The sequence below is a fragment of the Pleurodeles waltl genome, chromosome 10, assembly GCF_031143425.1.
Source record: "Pleurodeles waltl isolate 20211129_DDA chromosome 10, aPleWal1.hap1.20221129, whole genome shotgun sequence".
NCBI lineage: Eukaryota > Metazoa > Chordata > Amphibia > Caudata > Salamandridae > Pleurodeles > Pleurodeles waltl.
Genome location: NC_090449.1, coordinates 943,891,244 through 943,916,594, shown reverse-complemented (window position 1 = coordinate 943,916,594; position 25,351 = coordinate 943,891,244). Strand labels below are relative to the sequence as shown.

General features: G+C 44.1%; 1 protein-coding gene across 4 annotated transcripts in view; it reads left to right on the top strand.

The window, feature by feature from the left end:
* The window catches only part of DYNC1I1 (dynein cytoplasmic 1 intermediate chain 1), a 1,447,115-nt gene that overhangs the window by 912,481 nt on the left and 509,283 nt on the right, over positions 1-25,351 (top strand). For all 4 annotated transcript variants that reach the window (XM_069211741.1, XM_069211739.1, XM_069211740.1 and 1 more), the window contains one exon: positions 11,746-11,908. In XM_069211741.1, coding sequence (XP_069067842.1) covers positions 11,746-11,908 — 163 coding nt within the window. The remainder of the gene's footprint in view (positions 1-11,745; positions 11,909-25,351) is intronic.

Below are 25,351 nucleotides of genomic sequence, written 5' to 3'. Positions count from 1 at the left end.
CCATTGGCTACTTGAGCTGCACACAGAGCAGAGGTGGTAGTGGCAACTGTTGTTGCAGTTACATTCCAGTTGTCGGTATGGCTAGAGGTTGTTAATAGGGCCCTAGTTAATGTAGGGGGTATGGTGGCTGACGTGTGCCGGGATGTCAGTTTGACATTGTGGCCTTCCCTCCTGGCGTGGCTTTCCCTTTTCTCCATCGTTGGCATGACATCATGCCCCCTTGGGACTGTTGTTGGTGTTATGTAATGGTGTGCCCCAGGTCTTCTCAGAACGGGCCATGCCCCCATGCCATGCCCCTTAACCCATGCCACTCCATGTATGAGATGACTTCCATGCATTTAGTGGTCGGTATCCCCCCCGCTCACAGTTGACATTAATGCATTTTAATTCACCATGCGACTTACCCTGCATGTGCGTTGTCTCCTGGTAGTCTGCGCTGTCCTGTCCTTGAATCCCTGTGACGATCTCCTCAGGAATGACAGCTGCGACCATCTCCTCCATGTGGTCCAGGGCCTCCTGGTGTGCTGGACTCCCCCCTCCAGTCTGCAGTGCTGTCTTCCTGTTCCTGGCCATCTTTTCCTCGGTCCTGCGCTTGCAGTCATGCCAGCATTTCTTGCACTCGATGACTGTTCTGCGTACTTCAGCCCCACTGTTAATCTTGTCGACAATTTGTTGCCATATAGCCTCTCTCCTACTGATTGGCAACTTTGAGGTGACAAACACTTGGTGCTGGTGTTCCGTCACCTCTTTCACCAGAATTTCCTGCTCCTCTGCACTAAAGCGACACTTTCTTTTCTTCTTAAAAGTGTCCTGGTTCTTGTGTGGGTCATCCTGGCTGGTTCCTGGTCTGCTGCCGTCTTCCTGGGGTCTGTAGTGGCATCTGGGATCCATTTTGGCTCTCCTCTGGTGAAATGGCAGTGTTTGCAGTTTTTTTTTACGCTATTGCGTTAAAAATAACAGCGCATATCAGGTTTGCGGGGTCGTAAATCGACCCACAGTCATTTCCGCTGTGTTAACGTCGTTTTGCTTTACGACTTGACGCTGCGATGTGCGTCAAAAATAATGACTCCCACCTGTGGTTTGTGCCACTGTGCGTCAAAGTATAAATATGACGCCCGCATGGCGCACCACAATGGCGTTAGCCGGCGGTAATAGTTTTGACGCAAAACTGCGCCGGCGCAGTTTTGCGTCAAAAAGTATAAATATGGGCCTAAGTACCTAAAAAATATTCATGTTCTGAATCTGTATTAAGACCTGTTTCAACCACCCGTAACGTCATGATCCACATTGCTTCTCTTCTCCTCAATTGCAATTCCCTGTTTCCACCCCTTTTTCGGTATCCTCCATCATATTGAGGAGGTCATTGACTCGACATTGGGACTTTTTAAAACAGGATGAGACTTTGGCGGACTTTATACCGAATAGGCCAGAGATAACATACCGTAAAGGGAGATCACTAAGTAGTTATTTGTGTGCCAGTTACCCCAGACATGTTAATAGAACGGAGTAGGGGATTTTACAAATGTGGTCAATGTGGTGTTTGTAATTAGGCTTGGCATGCAGAGAAGGAATTTACGGATCATGATGGTCATCAGTTCAAAATACAATCAAATATTACATGTTTGACATCGTATGTTATTTACATAATACTATGTAAATGTAAGCGAATGTACGTGGGAAGTACGATTCGTCCTTTGAAAGTTAGAATAGGAGAACATCTGAGGGCCATTAAACAGGAGGATGAGAGATATCCTATAGTGCAACACTTAAAATTGTGTGATATATCTAATGTGAAGAGAAATGTAAGATTTTTTGGCATTGAACACGTACTTGCAGACCCCAGGGGATCTGTTTGGATAATGCTTTAAAATTGGAAAGATTGGTGTGGATGATGATTTTTTTGTACATAAGAAGGTCTATTTATATATTTTTATATGCATGTTGACTGTGTTTTATGATCATATATATCAAACACACACACTCAAATATATATATATATATATATATTACACATATTTATATATATAAATAACAAATATTATATATATAAAAAAATCCTTTCCTTCACGTTCCAAGTGTTTTTCTTCAGTGTTATGAAGGAAAGGAAAAGTTACATTTACAGCGTTGGCCCAGCCAAAGGAATACACACCACCGCATTTATAGAGAAAGTCCCTGGAATGCTGTCAGGGCTTCAAAGCCATTGAATATATATATATATATATATATATATATATATATATATATATACGCATACATACATGCATATATCCGGCAACAGTTATTATAGCAAAACCATCTTTATTTTGTGGAAGAACTGAGTATGCGTTTTGGCTTACAGCCTTAATCACATCATGATCAAGGCTGTAAGCCGAAACACGTAGTCAGTTCTTCAGCGAAATAAAGATGGTTTTGCTATCAAAACTGCTGCCAGAGTACCTACCACTTTTGTGGAAAGTCACAGTATTTTATGATTGCTATGGCAGGTGGAGCACATCAGCGGCACTTCTGTTGCTTTGGTGCAAGCCGGTGCCTCAGGAGAAGCAAGAAAATATATCTATGTATGTATAATTACATATTATGTAATAGATGTTCTTATAATGTTGAATGTTTATGTCCATGATATGTAACCAATAACAAGTGGTTTTAAAGGGAGGTGGTTTTGTCTTTTTCCTTGTCAGTGAAGAAGGCCTAGTGCTGAAGTGCATCTGTTGGAAGAGGATTAAAAGTAAAAAAAAATGTTGTCCCGTGTGTTCCCATCTTTTTCATTTTGGAGAAAATTACTTGGATACTATACTGTGAGCCAACCTCCCTAACTGTGGCACCCGCTGTGAATTTACCGGCAGCCTTTGGGTGAATTGTTTAATGAATTAATATGGTCAACTGCCAGATTCACTGCACATCACTGATTTCTGAGATTATCTACATTGCCCACAGAAGAACAGCCACTAGTGGGAGCTGAAGCTAGTTATGCCCCCCCGGAGAAACGTCAGGCCACCTGAGCTGCATTGACAGGACTGTTTCTCAATGTGAGTACTGATGTGCTGAATTCAACATAAATGTGGTCCTTTATGTAGGAGGATTGTGGCTTTGAGAACAAGATGATAATTGTGGCATGAGCGAAGGGTGCAGTATTTACCAGCCACTATTTTACACAATTATGGAGGGTGCAATGAGACACGTACTCGTACAATGAAACTGTACGCAAAAAGGCTGCAGTGAGAATTTTTGGTTCCTCATGTGGTGGACTCACTAATGGGAAGAGATCAGCAGCACCTGCTAATCATTTAAACTTGCTGAAAGAACATTTTCTGAAATTGGAGAGACTTTACCAGCAGGACATTAGGAAGTGGTGGGATGCCTCTAACCTGCAAAGTTGTGTTGATCTATTTAGGGTACCAAGAGGCATGAAAATCTATACAATCCCTTCTTATGAGAACCCAGATCTGCAACTATTGGAAGAATAGGCACAATCTATAACAGCTTCATCAAAATGGATGGTAGCAATCTTCATTGACAGGGAGAAAGTACTCAAAGAGGTCTAGAATTTGGAAGGACAGATTGGTAAGGAAAGTGTTAGTAAAACCAGTGAAGATCTCCATCAACAAATGAAAGTCAGACTGACATCATATGAGGACAAAATCAAGCAACTCAAATAGAGAAAAATTTAAAGAGAAAGAAAAGATTGCGAAACTGGAAGAGTCCATACATTTGCAAGGAGATGTGATATCCCATGAAGGGAGAAATCAACAAGATGAGACACAAATTGTAATCTTTGAGTCAGAAGTTGGTACAGACACTGACCTCATATCCCAAGAAGAGAGAAAACAACAACTTTAGCTGCAAATTGTAACCTTTGAGTCGGAAGTTAGTACAGACACTGGTTCGCAAGAAGAGACGTCAACAAAAGTAAAGAACCCTGCGCACAGAAAAAGTTTTTTTTTTCCCAGCCAAATGAACTGATGTGCCAAACCTGTCAAACCTCCTCTCATAAAATACAATCACCAGACCAAAGCACAGGAGGACAAAAAAGGGCAGTAAGAGACATCAAAGAAGCTCTCCCACAAAGGCTAACCAGGAGCAAACTTTTGGACAAAAAGAAATGAAAGAAGTTGATATCACAGTGCTGAACCTTGAAGAAAGGACTCTTAAACCACTGAATTATTTGTCCTATGACTAGGTCTAATCTTTCATCCTACAATACAGTTGAAGTATGCTCAAACAAAAATAGATTTGTATAAATTCATCAGAAAACTCAAGTTATTGAAAGTCGACATATTGAACATCCCCAAGGAGAACTAGTCGACACTGAGAGAACAATAGACCTCAAACCTTTTTCCTGGAGAAGAACTTGAGCCACTAAAAAGCTTACAGAACTTGGAGGGACTTACTTCATCAACATAAGATGAAGACTTGGTAGACATTTGTGACATGTTGGGGGGTGCTAGTATATAACAAAACAAAAAGGTAGATCCAGTAATTTCACACCTAAATCCTGTTTCATCCTTCAGACCCCCCAAGATTCAGTAGATATATTCTATGAAGCGGTAAATAAGGAGTTGATTAAATTATTTGATAAAGGAAGGCAACAGGGTGAAAGAAACATTACCCAGCAGCAATGGCAGGCTAGCCGGTCATTGAGAAATGAAACTAGTATAATTTTCAAACCATTTGATAAAGGGGGAATGTTGTTCTGCTTACAAGAGAGTAATATGAGAAAGAAGCCCTGCAACATCTTGGGGACAGGAAATTTGATAAACCAGTCAGCAGAAAGGAATATTCCTACAGCATCAAAATGTTCTATTAACTTTTGGAGGGTTGGTGAGACAAAAGCACTTTGGACTGCTATTTGGACAGTATATAAAGTGTGATTATCCTCAGTTCCTTATTTTTTATCATAGCCCCAAGATACAAAAGGGCCCGGTAACCCCTCCCTACACTTTTTATTATATCCCCAAGATACAAATGGACCCAGTAACCCTCCTTCCACAGACATCCAATCATATCTTCAAAGTCTAGTTTGTTAGAAAATACTTTGGCTGTCATTAACTATTATTTGTTCCATTTGAGCGAAGCCTCAGCTCATATGTGAAAGATATGAAAGATTTTTTTATGGTTGATTGATGGGGTACAGTTGGAAGATAATTTCCTCATGATTACAGTGGATGTTACAATTTTGTTTACCTGTATCGCCCATGAAGCATGGTTGACAACAGTGCAATCCTTATTGTAAGACCAGGGCACTTAAAATCTATGATCATAACATTATGATTTTACTACTGATAAGAATTTGCCTCAATCACAATATTTTCTCTTTTGGGGAACAACTGTATCAGCAACAAAAGGGGACAGCCATGGGCACCTGCTTTGCCCCCAGCAATGTGAACTTGCTAATGGGCTAGAGGGAGAAACAGGTGACCTGGTCAGAAGAGAATAGGACATGGACAGATAATCTTATCCTATGGTCCTACTACATAGACAACTTGTTTATAGTATGGGAGGGCACATGTGAATCAGCAGTTGAATACATTAGAACTCTCAACAGTAACACCTCAAACCTACATTTCACCAGTTATATCAGTGATTCTGAGGTATGATTCCTTGATCCTAATGTGTTTGTAAAAGATAATCATCTACAGACTTCACTGTATAGGAAACCCACAGCGGGGAATTCCCTGCTCCATGTTGAGAGCCCCAAGCCGTGCAGCTTGAAAAACAGTAATCCCTATGGGACATTACCGCATATAAATCACAACTGCACAAGAGAAGAAGATTATCAAGTAGCAGCAGCAGATATGGTAGAGCTATTTAAAAGCAGGGGATATGAAAATCAGTTCTCTCCAATGCTAGAGCTAAGGTCAGGGATAAAACATGGCAGGAACTCCTGACAGATAAACACAAGAAGCCTGGAGCCAGTCAGATCAGAATCATCAGAGGCTTTTCCATGGATTCTTTCTAGCTTTATGTGATTCCGAAGGAAAAACTGGTGCATCCTGCAAGCAGATAATGTCATAGGGGACAATATATTTAGTCAATTGCTAGTAACATACAGATTTCTAGTTAACCACTAGTGACACACTTTCCTTAAAGATCTTCTAGTTCATAATCACTTTGTAAGGGAAGAACAGAGGGTACAAGATGTGGCACGTTTCTACCCATGCCTCCACTTCAAGGCCTGCAGACATAGTGAGAAGGGTAAGGAATATGATATAACTGGTCAGAGATGTAAAGGGTGAATCAGACAAATAATAAATTACAATTCAGACTATATGGTTTATTGTCTAGTGTGCCCCTGCAACAAATGCTATGTTGGTAGCATCACGCTACAAGTAAAGAAGCAGGTGCTCCAGCATATACACGCAGTAACCAATAAGGATCCTGTATACATTTTGAATTGTAACATTAGAGCAACATACTTATGTTCCTCTGCCTTGACCAGTACCTGTGGAGGGATGGGGGCATCCAACCCAAAAGGTAAGGTGACTGGAGTTGAGATACATAATCACCCTTCATACCAAGATTCCTATGGATCTAAATTATGATGAGGAACTAAAGGTTCACGTAGGGGACTAAGTACGTAACATGTCTTTTGAGGAAGGCTCCTTGATCAGAAGCACATAAAGGACTGGATTGGAAAAAATATTATAGCATTTTATCTTCTAGCACCATTTTCTTTTTTCATTTCTCTTTTTTTCCCCCATCTTCTGTTGATTCCTTTTTGATCATGTCTCCTCTTGCCATTTATCTTATATGGGATAGATAGCCACCAATGATTATGAGGCATTATTTATGATGATTGACATGACACTGAATCAAGTGATATGGATGGTATGGCAATGATCCAGATTGAATGGGGTGGATGAATTATGATAGGTACAGAATGATACAAATGAGCAATCACCTAGGTATGTTAAAATTTCAAAAAGAAAACAAGATGATAGTTGATAACATAAGACGCTTGAGGGAAAGGGGATCACGATGATTATACTGCAACATAATGAATTTATTTTGGAAACATATTGTTTCTGTTATTTATTGTACTATATTGAAAAAGGATCCAATAGCATTGAAGCAATTAAATATTTGAATGTTGTGAACACTAGTATGTGCCAGCAGCAATTCACTTGTATGTACATGAGAACAAGGTCAAGATGGCTGCCACTTTTGTGGTACTCATTTCTCAAAACTATTGCTATGAGAAAGTCTTCTTTTTATGTTTTGTTTATGTTGAATGTGTATGTCTATGATATATAACTATTTACGAGTGGTTTTAAAGGGAGGTAGTTTTGTGTATTTCATTTACATTGAAGAAGGCCGAGTGCCACAACGCATCTGTCAGAAGAAGAATAAACATAAAATGTTGTCTTGCCCTCCAGGTGCCTATCTTTTTTATTTAGAAATGTACTTATATGTGTATATATTTATATATAACTATTGGCTTTTGCCATTAGGTATAGTTATGGCCATGTTTCCAATCGAAAAGCATTTATTTTTGTTTTGCTAATAAATTGGGGGCCATTTAATGAATCTTCACAAAAATTTCGAAACTAGTGTGCCACTCATTTCAGCTGCAATCTGTGATGTTTCAGGGTGATCTATCAAGGGGGGGTGCGAGAAAAAGGGGAATTCTCCACATGCAATTTCTTAAAGGGATTTTAGACACAACTACAGCCCAACCGCTGAACGGAATTCTAAAAAGTTGGCAGAAAGCTAGATCATAGTTCAGAAAGAATTGTTTTTGTAATTTGATGTAAACTGTTCAGTAGTTTTGGAGTTATTAAAGAAAAAATAAGTGTATCAAGAGATGCGGATCCACTGTGGAGCGGGGTCAATTTGCAGATCCACTCGACTAGAGCAATGCTGTGATTTGCCAGCCACAACTTGTGAGGAAAGTTGTGGACACCATTTTGTTCATCACAACTTGGTACCAAGCAGAGAAACTAAAATTTAAAAGTGATAGAAGGGGTCAGGTTAGAGGTACCCTGATCCCATGGCACTCAAGGAGGCATCTGTGAGGAACCATACAGGGTCCACAGATTCACCGGAGATCCTTATGGATCCTCACGGATTTAGATGAATCTATGGATCCAGACCCCATATTTTTTTTAAACGTATACACCCAAGTACAGACCCAAAAACTTACTTACACATTCACTCACGCACACATTTACAAACCCACACAGCCACTTACAGACCAACTCATCACAGACCCACAAATCCACTCCCACATCCACTCCCAGACCCACTCTCACATCCACTCACACACCTCAGTTACGAGGTGTTATAGTTAGTAAATTGCATTAAAAAGTAGGAATTCACTGAAAAAAAAACAAAGATTACGGGGACATTATAGTTAGTAAATACAATTTAAAAAATGTTAGAAATTCACTAGAAAAAGCCAAAGGTTACAGGGAAGTTATAGGTAGATATAGATTCTTATATACACAACATCATAGAAATTCAGCAGTTATAATTATAGTTACCACAAGTAACTATGACTTGTGCCTTAAAGTAACTATAACTCGTGCTGTCGCCATGCACTGCTAATTACCCCACATATTGCATCGCTAATGATATGTTCTATGACATCATTGATAATATAATTTCAACATTTGCAGTTATACTATTGATGAGACAACTGTGCATGGCAGGGGCACAAATTATAGTTACCTTAGGGCAGTGAAGTGGCTACTGAATTGCTATGGTTTTGTGTGTGTAAAATCTAACTCTAACGTCCCTGTAGCCTTTTTTCGGTGAACTTCTTAGGTTTTTTAAATTTTATTTCCTAACTAACTTACTTCTAACCTTCGTTTTGTTCAGTGAATATATTATATTTCACACACCAACACACACACACACATTTTTATATACACACTTTTGTATGCATAGATGTATTTCTATAAATGTATATTTAATTTTCTATGCTCAATCCTAAATGAACATATGTTTTGATACAAAAATAATTTTATTTACTGACACTTAGAGGGTCATTCTGACCCTGGCGGCCGGTGGCCGCCAGGGCCACCGACCACGGGAGCACCGCCAACAGGCTGGTGGTGCTCCAACGAGCATTCTGACCGCGGCGGTTCAGCCGCGGTCAGAAGCGGAAAGTCAGCGGTCTCCCGCTGACTTTCCACTGCTCGTGTGAATCCTCCATGGCTGCGGCGCGCGCTCCGCAGCCATGAGGATTCTGACCCCCCCTACCGCCATCCTGTTCATGGCGGGAAAGCCGCCATGAACAGGATGGCGGTAGGGGGGGTTGCGGGGCCCCTGGGGGCCCCTGCCGTGCCCATGCCGATGGCATGGGCACGGCAGTGGCCCCCGTAAGAGGGCCCCGCAAAGTATTTCAGTGTCTGCCTTGCAGACACTGAAATACGCGACGGGTGCCACTGCACCCGTCGCACCTTCCCACTCCGCCGGCTCGATTACGAGCCGGCATCCTCGTGGGAAGGTCGTTTTCCCCTGGGCTGGCGGGCGGTTTTTCAGCAACCGCCCGCCAGCCCAGGGGAAAACTTGTAATACCCGCCGCGGTCTTTTGACCGCGGCGCGGTATTTTGGAGGGCGGCATCCTGGCGGGCGGCCTCCGCCGCCCGCCAGGGTCATAATGAGGCCCTTAATTTTTAAACTGCGTTAATATTTAATTTTATTTTATTCTACTAATTTTATTTCATATAATGTAATTTTAGACCCTCCATTCCTGTGCCCTTAAAATCCCTTGTTACCCCTAACCACTACTCATCATTGAACCCCAAAGCCCCTTTATTACTCCTAAAGTGTACCCATCTCTGAACCCTAAAAAACAATATCTACCCCAAACACCAGCCATCCTCAAACCCTAAAAATTCCTCATCATCCCTAAACAGTACCATCTCTGAACCTTATTAACCCTTACTACTCCTAAACTCTGCTTATCACAGAACCCTAAGAAACCTCTTACTATCCCAAAACACTACCTATCCCCTGATCATTAAAACACATAACTTCCCCTAAATGCTACCCATCCTTGAATTCTAAAAACCTCTGCTCTCCCCTAAAAAGTATCAGACCCTGAGCCCTAGAATACCCTTGCTACCTTTAGAACCCAAACCCTAAAAGAAAAAATATTTTTGAAACTATATATGTATGTATTAAAGCAAATATTTTGTAAATGTTACTTGAGCATTAAAATGAATACTCCATTTCTCATTAACATATATGTTATTTAATAAATATCACATTCATTGTTGTATTATCTTTATTAATACTTATAATAAATTACTTACATAATAATTTCTAAATAAATGTAAACTTATACTTTTAAAACAGCAATTTAACGCACCTTTCCTTGTGATTATATATGGATATAGTTTATATATAATTTATATGTGCACACACATGAATATATGTATACATGTATAATGCTAAAAGACATGACATAAGACAAATTACAAATAACTTGCCTGTGAAGTAACTAAGAACCGACCAGTGTTGTAAAGACTCCTTATGTACGTATCTGCAATGTAACAACTCACAATGTACAAATTGCAAAGTACTGAAGCACAACTCCCAGAGACCTCGCAGAGAGTACTGAACACTCCATGCAGAGGCCTGTCTGACCATCAAGCAAGAGTAATTGGAAAATGCAAATCCTGCAAGCCCTGCAACATTTTAACTACCTCTGTTTTCTAGCAGTCATGCCCAACAAAGTATGCTGCACTATCCAATACATCAACCTGATAAATTAGCCAGCAACCAACAAATATCTGGTGGCAAATCCCATGTATATTGAAATGACACACAGAGAAAGGCTTAATCCTTATACAACCCATTAATATGAGGTGATGTATCCCCACACACAATAGTCTATATCCATCCTTGCATCATAAAACTTCAAAATGCCTATCTTTGTGCCAACTTTCTAGTTCCCATGGAATTATTCATCCATACACCTTCTTTCCACTTCCTCACACAATTACTCCTCTTGTCATTGCTTTGCAGTTTAGCACTCTCTGATTTGTAACATCCCTGAACGTGTTCTATAACTACATGCATGGGACATATATTCCATTAGCTACATACAACACTACAATATCTTCAATACCAGGTCCACATTCTATAAGTGCCAAGTAGAGAATACAAAAATAATAAAATAGGTGGCTAAATTGGTACATGTTGCGAAGGCCAAAGATCAGAGTAAGGAATACTGATTTCAGCCCAACATCAAAGTCTCAGCAGGCATTGCTATGCACACCTTAATAGAACATTACGATGGGTTTTGTATTAAAACCATGCCACCTTTGGCTAATTGTTTGACTGTCCCATGCCATGGTTTACTGTGTGTCAGATATGAACATGATCAAAATCAAATTAGTATGTGGAGGAGATAAATCAGGACAGAGGGTGATGCATCTGTCCTATTGTAGAATGGTCATTTCATCAAATTCCCAGTTCTAGCCACACAGTGTTTCTGTTAATGATTGAATGAAGGGCAAATAAAGGAGGGTGAGATGATGATTACAGGCTGATTTGATGTATTCTTCTTCCACCTTGTAAAATATATTTACACTTTGTTTTAAAGGAGTCATCAACCTTGGTTATTGTTAACTATTATCAAGTAAAAATACACCATTAAGGATCAATCAATGTTTTGCAGGTACCTTGCACTGTGAAACATTATGAACATGTGAAATAAAATGAGGGCCTAATTGAAATCAAATTTCATGTGCAAAAAATCAATATTCTTTTGTTTCCTCTTTGTGGTTTTTACAGCTCCCCCACGAGAAATGACAGAGGAAGAAAAGCAACAAGTTCTGCACTCAGAAGAGTTCCTGATGTTCTTTGACCGGACCATTCGTGTCATAGAGCGAGCTTTGGCAGAAGATTCAAATATATTCTTTGATTACAGTGGACTGGATGTGCAGGAGAGAGATGGGTTAGCATTTTTATCTTTGAATGTCTGAACTATTTACACTTTTGTACAGTGAATTCTTGTGAACATCTCATTATTTTACTTAACAATGGACTATCCAAAAGCTTACAAGAATACTTTTGTTAGATATTCGTAAGACTTACCTGTGCAATGTAAATGAGCTAAAGAAAGTGTCTACTGTTCTCATCTCATTTGATATTCTGTCAAGATTTTATATGTTTTAAAACCCCTGTTATATCCTGTATCACCATTGCAACCACCATTGCAACTCAGGCTCTAGGTTTTGTGGCCGAGAAGAGCTCCATGAAGCTAGATATCCATTGGAAGAGGTCCCTGTGAAGTCACTGATTGTTGATGCAAAGGTATTCAAAATTTGCATTCAAAGAAGGTCAGTCGCCAGCCAGATGCCTTTAGCTTGTTTGCACATTTAGACTTAGGGCCTGATTTAGATGTTGGCGGTAACAATCCCACCATCAATTTCTAGACTGAAAATCTGTCCGGCATCACAACTGTCCCTGCCCCATATATAGATGTTGGCGGTTCCTTAGACAATAGCCTGCATTGGAACCGCAGCCTCTGCCAAGAAAGGCCACCTGAATCGTCGTCCCAGTAACTCCAAATGAAATTCTTAGCTCTCTACTGAGGAAGGATGAAGTCCAAGAACATATGCATTTATCTACAGCACTATCTTCACCAACGTTGGTGAAAATCTGCAGTCATATTGGAAGTAAGCGCTAATTGTGTTCAGTATTTGCCATAATGCAGAGGGACAAAGTCTGCTAGGATGTGTGGCAATGTGATAGATAGATAGATAGATAGATAGATAGATAGATAGATAGATAGATAGATAGATAGATAGATAGATGACTCAGGTAGAAATAACTCCTATGTAATTATGGTTAGGTTAGACTTTTCATTGAAGCCTTTTTTGTTTTCCAAATTACTTTTCTGCAGTTCGATAAATCTGTGGAACATGTTCCTATAAATTAGTTCATCCACTTTTAGTTACCATGGCAATTTTCATGCAGATCAGTCAAGCATGGACCCAATAAATGGGTGGGTCCAAAGAGTGGCATTTTCCTTTTTATCCTCAATAGGAGTCATTGGTCCATGATACGGTTTAAAGCAGCTAAACAGAATTACATAAAACCTGGTATAAAAATTATCTGGTCTGGGCATTAAAAGGTTACATTTTAGAGCCATCCATTAATACCCAAATCCTCCATGGCATTTGTGAATACAAGGGGGATTTGTAAATCCAACTAAATAAGTAAAGTTACAATTGGACTAGGGAGCTTTTTCTCACAACATCTATTGCAGATTCCAGATTCCAAAATCTGGCTTCAAGTTGGAAAATCTAATACACTAGGAATGACTAGCCACTGCTAAACTGTGCTAAAGTGCTATAACATTGGGTTACTATATTACATATATTATGGGGTAAATATTTGTTTGTGAACAGCTAAAAATCTCATGTTTTCATGTTTGGTGTCTGAAGAATTATAATTCAAAATCCTCTTTAATGTTAGTCAGATTTTAAGAACAATTTGGAAAATGTAACTTTTAGAAAGTTAGCATCTTCTTGTCCTTTTTGGTACTTGAAGGCAGTTGGCCTTTGTGTATTCCTCCCTGACAGTGACATAAAGGAGGGACTAGATGTTGTCAGGTTGGGCCATCCTACCAAAATAGGAGGGGCATAGATGTGCACAGTCCCACTTACATTTCACAGAACCTGCACCAACACACTCACTCAGGCTTCACACTAGCCTTTTGTCACCCCAGGTATCATGCGGCAAGATAGGAAGGAAATTCCATAACCATCTGTGGGGGGAACCCCAGAAGTTTTTTTCCACTTTAAATCTAGCACCAAGTATAAAAATAGGACCCTCTGTCCCATTCATCAGCTCACGCCTAGACCTGCAGAGAATACTCAGAAGGCCTGCCCTGCTGCTTAGGCCCTGCTTTGTACTGAAGAGGACTGCCCTGCTTCTGGAAGCCTGCCTTAATCCCTCAGAGGGCTGCCCTGCTGCTGCTAGACTGTCTTTCTGCTTGAACTCAGGAATACTATAGTGACTCCAAGGGATAGTTGGTTGACCTCCTGTTCTGAGCTACAGGGACACAACAAGCTCCAACACTGCACCTGGGCCTGCTTGAAGTGAATCCTTCCCTCCAAGTGGTGCTCTCTCAGTCCTGGGTCCTTGGAAATGGAGCTATAGGGGCATAAACAGTGTAAAATCAAAATAGAACAAAGGGTGATGGAACAGAGGGGCAAAATGCTTTTTCCCCATTCATTTTTCCATAAGAAATGTAAACACAGGTACAGCCCTGACCACTGAATGGATTTACAACCAATTTGGCAGAAAGCTAAATCTTGGTCCAGAAAGAGGGTTTTTTATGATATGATGTAAATATGTTGTGCAGTATTTGAGCAATAAATGGTGTGGAACAGGTTCCCCGGGCCAGTATTGACTTAGGGGAGTTGAGCCACATGCCCCTTCCTCTTAACGCTCCAGGGGATGGGGCCCTCTGGGCCTCATCCGGTTTAGGGAGGGGGGGCATATGCCAAACTCCCCTTTACAGGCCCTGTGGCCAAACCCACACTTGACACATCTGGCTGTCTGGGGAGGGTTGGCTGCAGGACTTGGGGGCAGCCAGCCTCTACAGCCAACCCCCTGCAGCATAAGAGTGAAGGCCTTGTGCAGCTTTGGGTTGAATACCTGTAGGGGGTTGGAGTCAGGGCTTGGCTACAAGGTGCTCTAAGGTAACTATAACTCGCACCCTCATCATGCACTAATTACACAACATATTCCATCTCTTGTGACATCTTGTATGACTTCATTGATAATATCACTGCAACATTTGTAATGAAATTATTGATGAGAAAACTGTACATGGCAGGGGTGTCAATAAAAGTTACCATGGAGCAAGAGTTCTAGTTACCAGAGCTAACTATAAATGGTGAATGTCAATGATTTTGTATGTTTAAACAACACATTGGCAGTGAAGTTTTCACCTAACTGTAACATCACTTTAACCTATGTTTTTTCAAGGGAATATGAATATACATTTATTTATATATTATTTTTACTGAAAAAACATAGAAACTGAGTTACAGTTCAACACATATGATTGATTCACTCACAGACCACAACTTGGAGCAAATGCTAAGCCATTCCAAAAATGTTGCACCTTCTTCTGAATATCTTCTCTAGCTGCTCTCATAAGTAATACATGTATGAACAGGCACAATTCCAGAAGGAGTATTCAAACAACATATTTTTAAATTGCATTTCAATGATCAACAGCAATGCCACCTGCCCACGCAGGTTCATCCCCCCACCGCCTCCACACACACACCCATACACAAACTTTGCTGAGCTTCCAATTTTGGTTTTTGTCCCTGATGGCAAGTGCTATGACACATTATTAGTGTGATTTAAAGTGAAGGGAATGAATGTTTTTGTCCTCTCATTCTGAGGATCTGCAGATTGATGGCTGAGGCAATGCAGCACAGCACAGGCCCTGTGGAGTGGCATAGTAAAAAAAGTCAGGGCTATGTTGCATAAACTACAAAATGATCAAAGGAGGATGGTGTACAATACTTGACCGTGTTGCCAACTTGGATGATGTAAACATGTTGGTGCCACAATGCTTATTTCACAGCACCTTGCACCAATAACTTGAGGTTAATTGAAGCTGTGCTGCATATCTTCATAAGGAGATCTATGAAGGGGCACCATAGCTACCACTCCCTAATGTTGAGAACTATTAGGTGGATTACTACTTGAGGACAATCCAGACCAATCTCACCAGTAATAGGGAATTAAATCCCCGGGTTCCTGGTGAATGTTCAAGACATGTCAGTCCTATTCTGGACATTTTCTTTTCAGTCCTGAAAATGATCTTTGGCATGTAGAGATGCCACGAATACGTGTTTTTAACCGTAAAGAATGTTCACATAAATGTCACACAATGTCACACTTCTGGAGCATTTCGTTTCCTGAAACATTTAACTATCTAGACATCCAGGTGTTCAGTCTTGAGCTATTTATAATGAACCACCCACTACAAAGGCATCTAAACTTAAATCTAAAAGCCTGACTTACAGAGTGGTATATAGGATACTCCATCTCAATTATGAAGAATATCCTGTCTACCTTAATTAGTCCATTACATCCCATACCACTTGTAATAAGGTGGACAGGATATCCATAATGCTTGTGATTGATGAACATGGCTGCCAAACTCTATATTAGGCCCTAATTCCCACTGGAATCCTATCCTCCCAATATTTAGGTAAGAGAAATAGAAGAGCCCTAATGCACCAGGAATCTTGAAGTGAAAGTAAGTGACCTTCATCTGTCTAGCAATAAAGGCTCTCATTATGACACTTGCGATAAATCCCGCTTACCACCACGCTGACGGCTGTCAACTTACCGCCGCAGTGGCAGATATCCGTTCACCATATCATGACACACACACCATTCCGACAGAATTCTGCCACATACACAAATCCGCGAGACCAAAAGCCAGTGAAAAAGTGGCAGTCCCAAAACCTACACTGTTACGCCAACAAAACAACACCTATCACATTATGACCCACGAATCACCACAGTGGGCATTCAACGGCGGTAAACCATTGGCGGTACATACCGCCGCGCTCAGAATGGACACTCACATACAAAACAACACCACATTGGCCAATACCGAAAATACACACCTGACATTCATACACACACCACACCCACAGCACTATAAAACACACACCCACAATACCCACAACCTTTTACAAACAATTACTGCCAGGGGATTGACACGAACAGCACAGAAACAACTAGACACACACACCACATACACCCATACATCCCTCACGCACCCCACATCACACGCCCCACCATATTACCCAACACATCCTCACCAACACACATCACACAATACCCATGGCACCACAAAGGCACCCCTGTTTCACTGAGAAGGAGTCAAGGGTCATGGTGGAGGAAATTGTCAGGGTAGAGCCACAGCTCTTTGGAACACAAGTACAGCAGATATCTATAGCAAGGAAGATGGAGCTATGGTGGAGAATCGTGGGCAGGGTGAATGCCATGGGACAGCACCCAAGAACAAGGGACAACATCAGGAAGAGGTGGAACGACCTACAGGGCAAGGTACGTTCCAGAGCAGCAAGACACCAGCTCGCCATACAGAGGACTGGCAGTGGGCCCCTACCTCCTCCCCCACAGCTCACAGCATGGGAGGAGCAGGTACTGGCAATACTGCATCCTGAGGGACTTGCTGGAGTAGCCGGAGGACTGGACACTGGTAAGTCAACATTTACTAATCAACACCCCCCATATCTGCATGCCATCACACCCCCTCACCTTCACTCCCATCACTCCACAACATCCCACACACTGCACCTACACATTTGACTAACCATAATGTCAAGCCCTGCATTAAATACCAATGCATGGACACCTCTCCCAGCCCTGCATGGACACCCATTACCAAAGCATGTACAGCATAGGGAAACTAACATACCCACAATAAATCACCATACACAAGCAAAAGCTGTCAGGGCAACACCAACCATAGAGGGGAAACTACGGAAGTACAAATGTCAGTCACATGAAGCATAATACATCATTTACATCCCCACAGGTACCCCAGCCAATGTCAGTGGAGGGGAGGTGCCACCACTATCCAGTCCTCCAACAGAAGAGGCCACCAGTGATGACAGTAACTCTGGACTTCTGGATCTGGAGGACCAACCTGGCTCATCAGTGACCACTGGGCAGCTGGTCACCCAAGTCCACTCACAGACCACCACAGAGCCTCCCCCTTCAATATACCACAGTGGTCAGTGGCAGTGGGCACAGAGTTCAGTGGACAGAGGCACAGGCCAACAGGGACACTGGGAGGACTGTTGTGTGCCAGGGGGAGGACAGGACCAGAGAAACGACTCTCCAGGAGTCACTCTCTGAGATCCTGGCAGCCTACCAACATTCCCAGGACACAATGGGCCAGATCCTTGACAACGTGCAGGAGAACAGGCAGCTGCAGGAGGAACAGTAGCAGGCCATTAACATCACCCTGATCTCCATTGCAGGGGGCTGGCACACATGGCCAACATCATGAGGGAGGCAACAGCACACCAGCGGGCCCCCAACCACTAGCCAGTCAACTGAACAGCCCTCCACTTTCACTGCCGCTAGAGGCCAGGAATCCCCGCCTCAGGACCCACAGGCCACCAGCACCCTTCCCCCTGCAGAAGGTGAACCACCCTGCAAACGTTCCCTGCGATCCAGACAGAAGCCAGAGACACTTACCAAGACCACTGCCAGGAAATGAGATTCTCCTGATTGTCCCCTTGTGTCCCACTCAGTCACCATGTCCTCCTTGAACTGCCATAGCTCCCCTTCCTATGCCCCCTTGGACACTGCACCTGTGCTACAAACAGACTAGAACAATACCCTGGACTTTCCTCCATCATCACACCATTCCATTGCATTTCCCTCTATTTATTGGCACTACAATAAACAGTCTTGGACAAAACTCGACTACTAGTATCTCATGTATTGCACATTTGTATTGATTGAAACAGCTACATCCATTGCAAATGAACTGTACATGGTGAGAGCAAAAAATGAATGACCTGTTGCTGGCTGTTGTGATCACATCACAACATTGTTGTCATATCACCAACATCTGTAAAATGATAATCCCTAGGTGACAGTAAGTAGAGGAAACAAGTGGTAATACCAGCATGCCAATGCCACACAGAATACACCAATAGTCATAGAAATGTGAAGTTGCACTGTCTCACCTGTGTGTCATTGGAAGTACTGATGGATCACTAATGTTCTGTTGTCCACATCATCATCCTCTGCCTCCTCCTCCTCACTGTCCTCAGGGTCCACTTCTGCCACAGGGGCATCTACAGTCTCCTCCTCCTGCAGAAAAGTTACATGACGTCTGAGGGCAAGGTTTTGCAACATGCAGCTTGTCACTAATATCTGGCAGACCTTCTCGGGTGAGTAGCACAGGGATCCACCTGTCAGATGGAGGCACCTGAACCTGGCCTTCCGAAAGTTGTCTCAATTATCCTTCTGGTTCGGCATGTGCCTCATTATAATGTTCTTCAGCCTTTGTCCTGGCATTCCTCACAGGTGTCAGCTGCCACAATAGGTTTGGGTAGCCAGAGTCACCTGCAAGTATTGAGGGGCAACATTTAGCCACACACTATCCTATTTGGCTAACAGCATAGGCATACACCAACATACACTGTGTGGGGACCAAGGCTCACCTATAAGCCACACCCTGTGCCTCTGTAGTTGGGCCATCACATTTGGGATGCTGCTATTCCTCAGGACAAAGGCATCATGCACCGACCCTGGATATTTAGCATTGACATGGGAGATGTACTGGTCAGCCAGGCACACCATCTGCACATTCATGGAGTGGAAACTCTTACGATTCATGTACACCTGTTCACTCTGCCTGGGGGGGGGGGGGGCAAACACAATATGTGTACCGTCAATCACCCCAATAATATTGGGGATATGTTCCACTGCATAAAATCCGGCCTTCACAGTGGCCAAATCTTCCACCTGGGTTAAAGCAATGTAGCTTCACATGTGTTTTACCAGGGCAGACAACACTCTTGCCAGCACGATTGAGAACATTGGCTGTGACATTCCTGTTGCCCACTGTCATTTGTAAAGAACCAGTTGACAGGAAATGGAGTACAGATAGCACTTGCACAACACGGGGCATCCCAGTGGGATGACGGATAGCTGAGATCAGGTCAGGCTCCAACTGGGCATACAGCTCTGTGATTGTGGCCCTGTACTGTCTATAGGTCAGTATTATGTGCCTGTCCTCCAGTGTAGCTAAGTCCACCAGGGGTCTGTACACGGGGGTATGTCTCCATCTCCTATTCATCCGCAGCGCTATGTATCTAAGGGACACAAGAGTGAGTAGACTGTCACAATTTGAACAATTATACCATAACAGCAGTCCACGTCATGCAATCATGTTTTGGAACATTGTAATTTAAAGGTATGCGCCTATTTATCCTGTGAGTCAGCAATTATTGATAGGCTTGTTCCTCCCCCCCGAAATGGCGACCGCCTGTCCTGTTTAGAGGGACAGGTGGAAGTAAGGTAATTCCGCCGACATTGTGCGCCGTGGCAGTAGGTGGTCGGGAACCGCTGTGCAATTCCTCATTGGATTATATTGGGCCCTATGGGGTACAGTGTCCAATGGGGATCTACGCCGGCGGTAACGGTATCTACCGCCAAGAACGAAACCGTCATTTTCCATCTCAAGCCTCACTTGTTTCCTGACCTTCAACATAACAAGACCTACACTGCATGTGCTGTTACCTGTGTCTGGAGCCTACCATGGCCCGTGTGACCAGGGAAAGGGCCCCAGCCTTCATTTTGGATGAGTTAGAGTGACTGGTTGATGGGGTCCTACCCCAGTATGGACTGCTGTATGGGCCTCCAGACCAACAGTGAGTACACTGTGGGCACGATGCATGTGGCATGAATGCATGGATTGGTGTGTGAAGGCATCGTGTAAGGGTGGGTGAGGGGTGGGGGGACTGTCTGTTGACAGTGTACATGTTGTGAGCTGGCCTATATGTGTTGCAATGGTGATGGGATCGGGTATGGTGGGCCATGTGTGTGACAGGCTGGACTGTTTGTTTAATGGAGTTCCCTTGTATGTATTACCTCTGCACGTCAGTGCCCATCAAAAGAAGGGATTATGGCGTGCCATCCCCAAGGACGTGTGAACCATGGGGGTCTATGGAAGGCGGAGCACCCATTGTCGGAAAGGGTGGGAGGACCTGAGATGCTGGGCACGGAAGACCGTGGAGGCCCAGCTGGGGATGGCCTCCCAATGAGAAAGGGGTGCCCATCGGATCCTGACCCCCATGATGGCCTGCATACTGGCAATGGCATACCCTGAGCTGGATGGGCGCTTGAGGGAATCACAGCAGCCACAAGGGGGTGAGTACAGTACAACTTATGGCTGGTGGGGTGGTATCTAGGTGGTGGTTGTGTGTTAGTGGGTGCCCCTAAGGTCAGGCTAGACATAGCAGTGTAGGTCCTCTGAAGGGTAATGGTTGCATGGCAAATACAGGTAACCTAGCTTGTTAGTATTCACTTCTAGGCAGGGCTGCGTGGGTCCAAGGTGTGCTGCAGTTGGCGGTGTGTGCTATTCCTCCTGCCTTGGCGACTAGCCATTTTACTGGTAGGCAATGCATAGTAAGTAGGCCTGTTCCCTGTGTGTGAGGGTGCTGTGTACTCCAACGGTGGTGTTGGTGCAGTCATTGACCCAGTGTATCGTCTCTCTCCCCACTTTCTTGTTTTGTCACCATGTCCTTGTGTGGATTATCATCATCTGGTGGAGGAGCAGGGGCACCGGTGACAGAGGGAGCTGCATCACACAGGACCTAGGACGCAGAATCCACAGACGCCGAGGGAGCCAGTGGGACAGAGGGCGAGGGGAGCACCACAGCAGAGACTGGAGGGGACAAGACAGACTCTGATACCTCCTCCTATGGGAGCTCCCCGGTGGTGGTGGACACCTCTATGACCTCCTTAGCTTCAGGTACAGCCGCCACCCCATACCAGCACCGCCCTCCAAGCAGCCCCTCAGCGAGTTGCCCGTGCCCGCTCACCCAGGAGGGTGGGCATCTCCTTCCCTCCCAGACACCTCAGGTCCTGCCCCAGTGAGCCCTGCTGCCATCAGGGAGGATGCTATTGACCTTCTAAGATCCATCTCTGTAGGGCAGTCAACCATTGTGAATGACATCCAGGGGCTGGCATCCCAGATGCAGCAATGCAATGCGTTCCTGGAGGGCTTTTACAGTGGTTTGGCAGCCCAACAGAGATTGATTCGTACTCTGGCCTCCTCTCTGATGGCAGTCATTGTCCCTGTTTCTACCGTCTCCCCTCCAACTACCACTTCCCAGTCTCATTCTCCTCAACCCCAACCCATCCCAAGCACACTGACAGACAAATATGCACACAAGGCAACACACAAGAGTGGCACAGGCAAACACAAGCACCATACTTCATCCCACAGGCACTCACACAAACAACATACTGTTGCATACACGACAGGAGCCACAGCCTCCACTGTCTCCCCCTCCTCCTCCTACTTCACCTCCCTCCCTGTTACATCCATACGCATACCTGCATGCACCACATCTACATCCACTATCATCATCACAACACTAAGCAGAACACACACCTCAAAGGCAGACACCTCCACAACATCCATGCACGCGCCCCCTGTGTCCTCTCCCAACATATCTGTCTACCACCATAGGACACAAAAGTAAGCACTCAGACAACCAACAGCCACCCACCTCACATCAGCATACAGCCCATGCACCTGCACCAAAATCCAGCAGATATATACCTCCAAACAACCATTACCTCATCCTCTATTCCCATTACTCCTCCCTCCCCAACGTCCCTAAAAAGCTTTACCTTGCCCAACGTGACCTCTTCCTGACCCCTCCCACCCGTCCTGCATGTACGGGCAGGGTACCAAGGACACAGCCCAGCATCTCAGCCAAACAGTCCACAGAGACAGTGGTAGTGCCACCTACTCATGGTGGTAAGGATACCAGACCTCAGACACGGAAGGGGAATGAGCCAGCACCACCAGGATGAAAGGGAAGAATCCTGCACCAGCTATGAGGAAGGGGAAGGAGCCTGCACCAGCTATGATGAAGGGGAAGGAGCCTGCACCAGCTGTGAGGACGGGGAAGGAGCCTGCACCACCAGCCAGAGAGGGGAAGAGCCCATCCACCTCTGCCAGGAAGGGTAGGGATCCCTGACCCATAAACAGGAGGAGACAAGGCACTCTACGCCAGCGGAAGCCGTCAGGCTAACACCGCCACCAGCTGTCACGGGGTCCCCACTGCCAGCTGTGGATGTGCAGCCATCAATGAGTGCAGGGGCTGCCCAGGAGCCTCATCCAACCACCACCACCGTGCAGCCATCAGTGAGTGCAGGGGCTGTCCAGGAGCCTCCTCCAACCACCACCACCGTGCAGCCATCTGTGAGTGCAGGGGCTGCCCAGGAGCCTCTTCCAAACACCACCACTGTGCAGCCATCACTGCCGGCGGACGCCATGTAGTCCACCCTCCAGGGGCTACTGTGTGGGCTGCCCCCTCCAGAACCAGTTGGAAAGACACCCACTCGAGAGACTGTGGCCTTGCACTCCCCAGGACAAAGCAATGGGCATCTGGAGACTGTGGCCTTGCACTCCCCAGGCAAAGAAATGGGCATGTTGCCCCCTCCAGAACCAGTGGGCAAGTCACTCACTCCAGAGACTGTGGCCTTGCACTCCCCAGGACAAAACAATGGGCATGTTGCCCCCTCCAGAACCAGTGGGCAAGTCACCCACTCCAGAGACTGTGGCCTTGCACTCCCCAGGACAAAGCAATGGGCATGTTTCCCCCTCCAGAACCAGTGGGCAAGTCACCCACTCCAGAGACTGTGGCCTTGCACTCACTTGGACAAAGCAATGGGCATGTTGCCCCATTCAGAACCAGTGGGCTTGTTCCTCCATCCGGCTGAGGTGCCCCTCTCCCCCTGAGGTGCCTGCCTATTTGCAAACTGAGGCCCCTGCAGTCTTCTATCCGGATGTGGCCAGGATTCGAGTTGGGCCTTAGTCTGGGCCCTGTGTCCCTTTGTGTACCTATGTACAAATCTGTTTCATTGATAAATCGAATTATAATTTTGATGTTGATCTGATTACAATCACTTTAGTCAATTCCTGTTGTCCTTGAATTATTCTGCCATTTGTCGGGGACAAATTGTTTTTCGTATGCAGCTGGCTGTGTGTATGGTGTTTGCGTGTAGGGTGTGTGTTGTGCATGTCACTGTTGTTTTCCTCCCACCCTCCCTTGTGTGCTAGGTGGCTGTACTCACCAGCGTGGTCTTCGTCGGCGTTGGTGTTCCAGGTGGAGCATAACATAGAAGATCACAGGGAAAACATGCAGTTCGGGTTCCATGGCGGCGTGGTTCTTCCCTGTGTCTCCAATAGTCAGTCCTTTCACTTCTGACCTCTGTACCACCAGGTTTTTGTTGGCGTTGGTACCGCCCCGGAAAAGGTGCCGGTTTGAAGGGTCAAAATATGGTGGGCGGTACTTTGTCTTCCTCCTGGCTGTTGGCGGTTTCCGCCGTGGTGGCTGTTGTTTCCACCATGGCAGTTGGTGTGGGTCTTTGGCTGGCTATAGGAGTTAACACTGCCATGGTATTCCGCCACTTTATCACCTACCGCTAGGGTCGTAATGAGGGCCAAAGTCTTTTGTCCACAGCATGTCATACTAAATGCGCCTTGCCTCCAAAACTGTGGCCTTTAATAAGATAATCAGTCTTCCTGGGGTGATTATGATTGCCCCGAAGAAATCCCAGCCATTCCTAGCCATGACGAATACTGAACATAGGCTTGCTCTGGATAAATTACATTTCCTAGAAACACCACAATTATGATTTTTAACAGCACTTCTTAATGATTTCACTTCTGTGGGCACTCACTTAACCACTGCTGGATTCCTGGGACCCTGGCCTAAGTATTTCTATGGTTTGAACCTACACACATTATGAAATATTTTAATTTAATTCACAGATTAATAATATACAAAAATCATTTTTTTGTTTTAATGGTAAGATTAGAGTTTTCCAATTCTGCTTTATTTCTCATATAATAGACTACTAGAATATCACTTTTTTGCTAATAATGCGAACGAGTATATTTCTTACAAACACCACAACTATGCTTTAGATTTTTTTGTATTAAAACCTAAGAGTTAGCCCACTGCAACAGCTTTGGAGAGTAATTTCCCTATTGCCATTTCGTAAAAGAAAGCTGATGTATATGTGACTTGTGGCTTCTATTGCGAATTGCTAAATCTGTGTCCAATTCATTGAACTAGTTCCTCACCAAAGTCGATAGTTCTTTCACACTACAAAGTAATATTACGCCATATCTTGTACCAGGGCCTATTCAGCAAGAGCAAACATTTTATCATAGGTGCAGGTAACAAATGCAAGTCATGGGTCTAGGTTGACAGATTGTTGGTAGCGGTAAGTCCTCCAATTTCTGGAGGAAAATGTTAGTAGAGAGTAAAATCCAAATTAGAAGTGGTGTTTTGCATTGCCAGAATTACTGAATAAAATGCCATTGGACAGGCATCTGAGGTTGCTGCAGCTCTAAAAGTACAATTGGTGGCAGAATAAAATAGTGGCATACAGCTCTACTGTTATTTGCGACTGTGCATTCTTAGAACAGGCATGCCTGGCTACTGCATGCACAAACCTGCAAATGCAGCTGCCCTTGCTGTGCTCACTTGATTAAAAACAAGCATTTTCAATGCAATGGGTTTTGCGTCTGCTTGAGTTAGAGCTATTAGTGCTG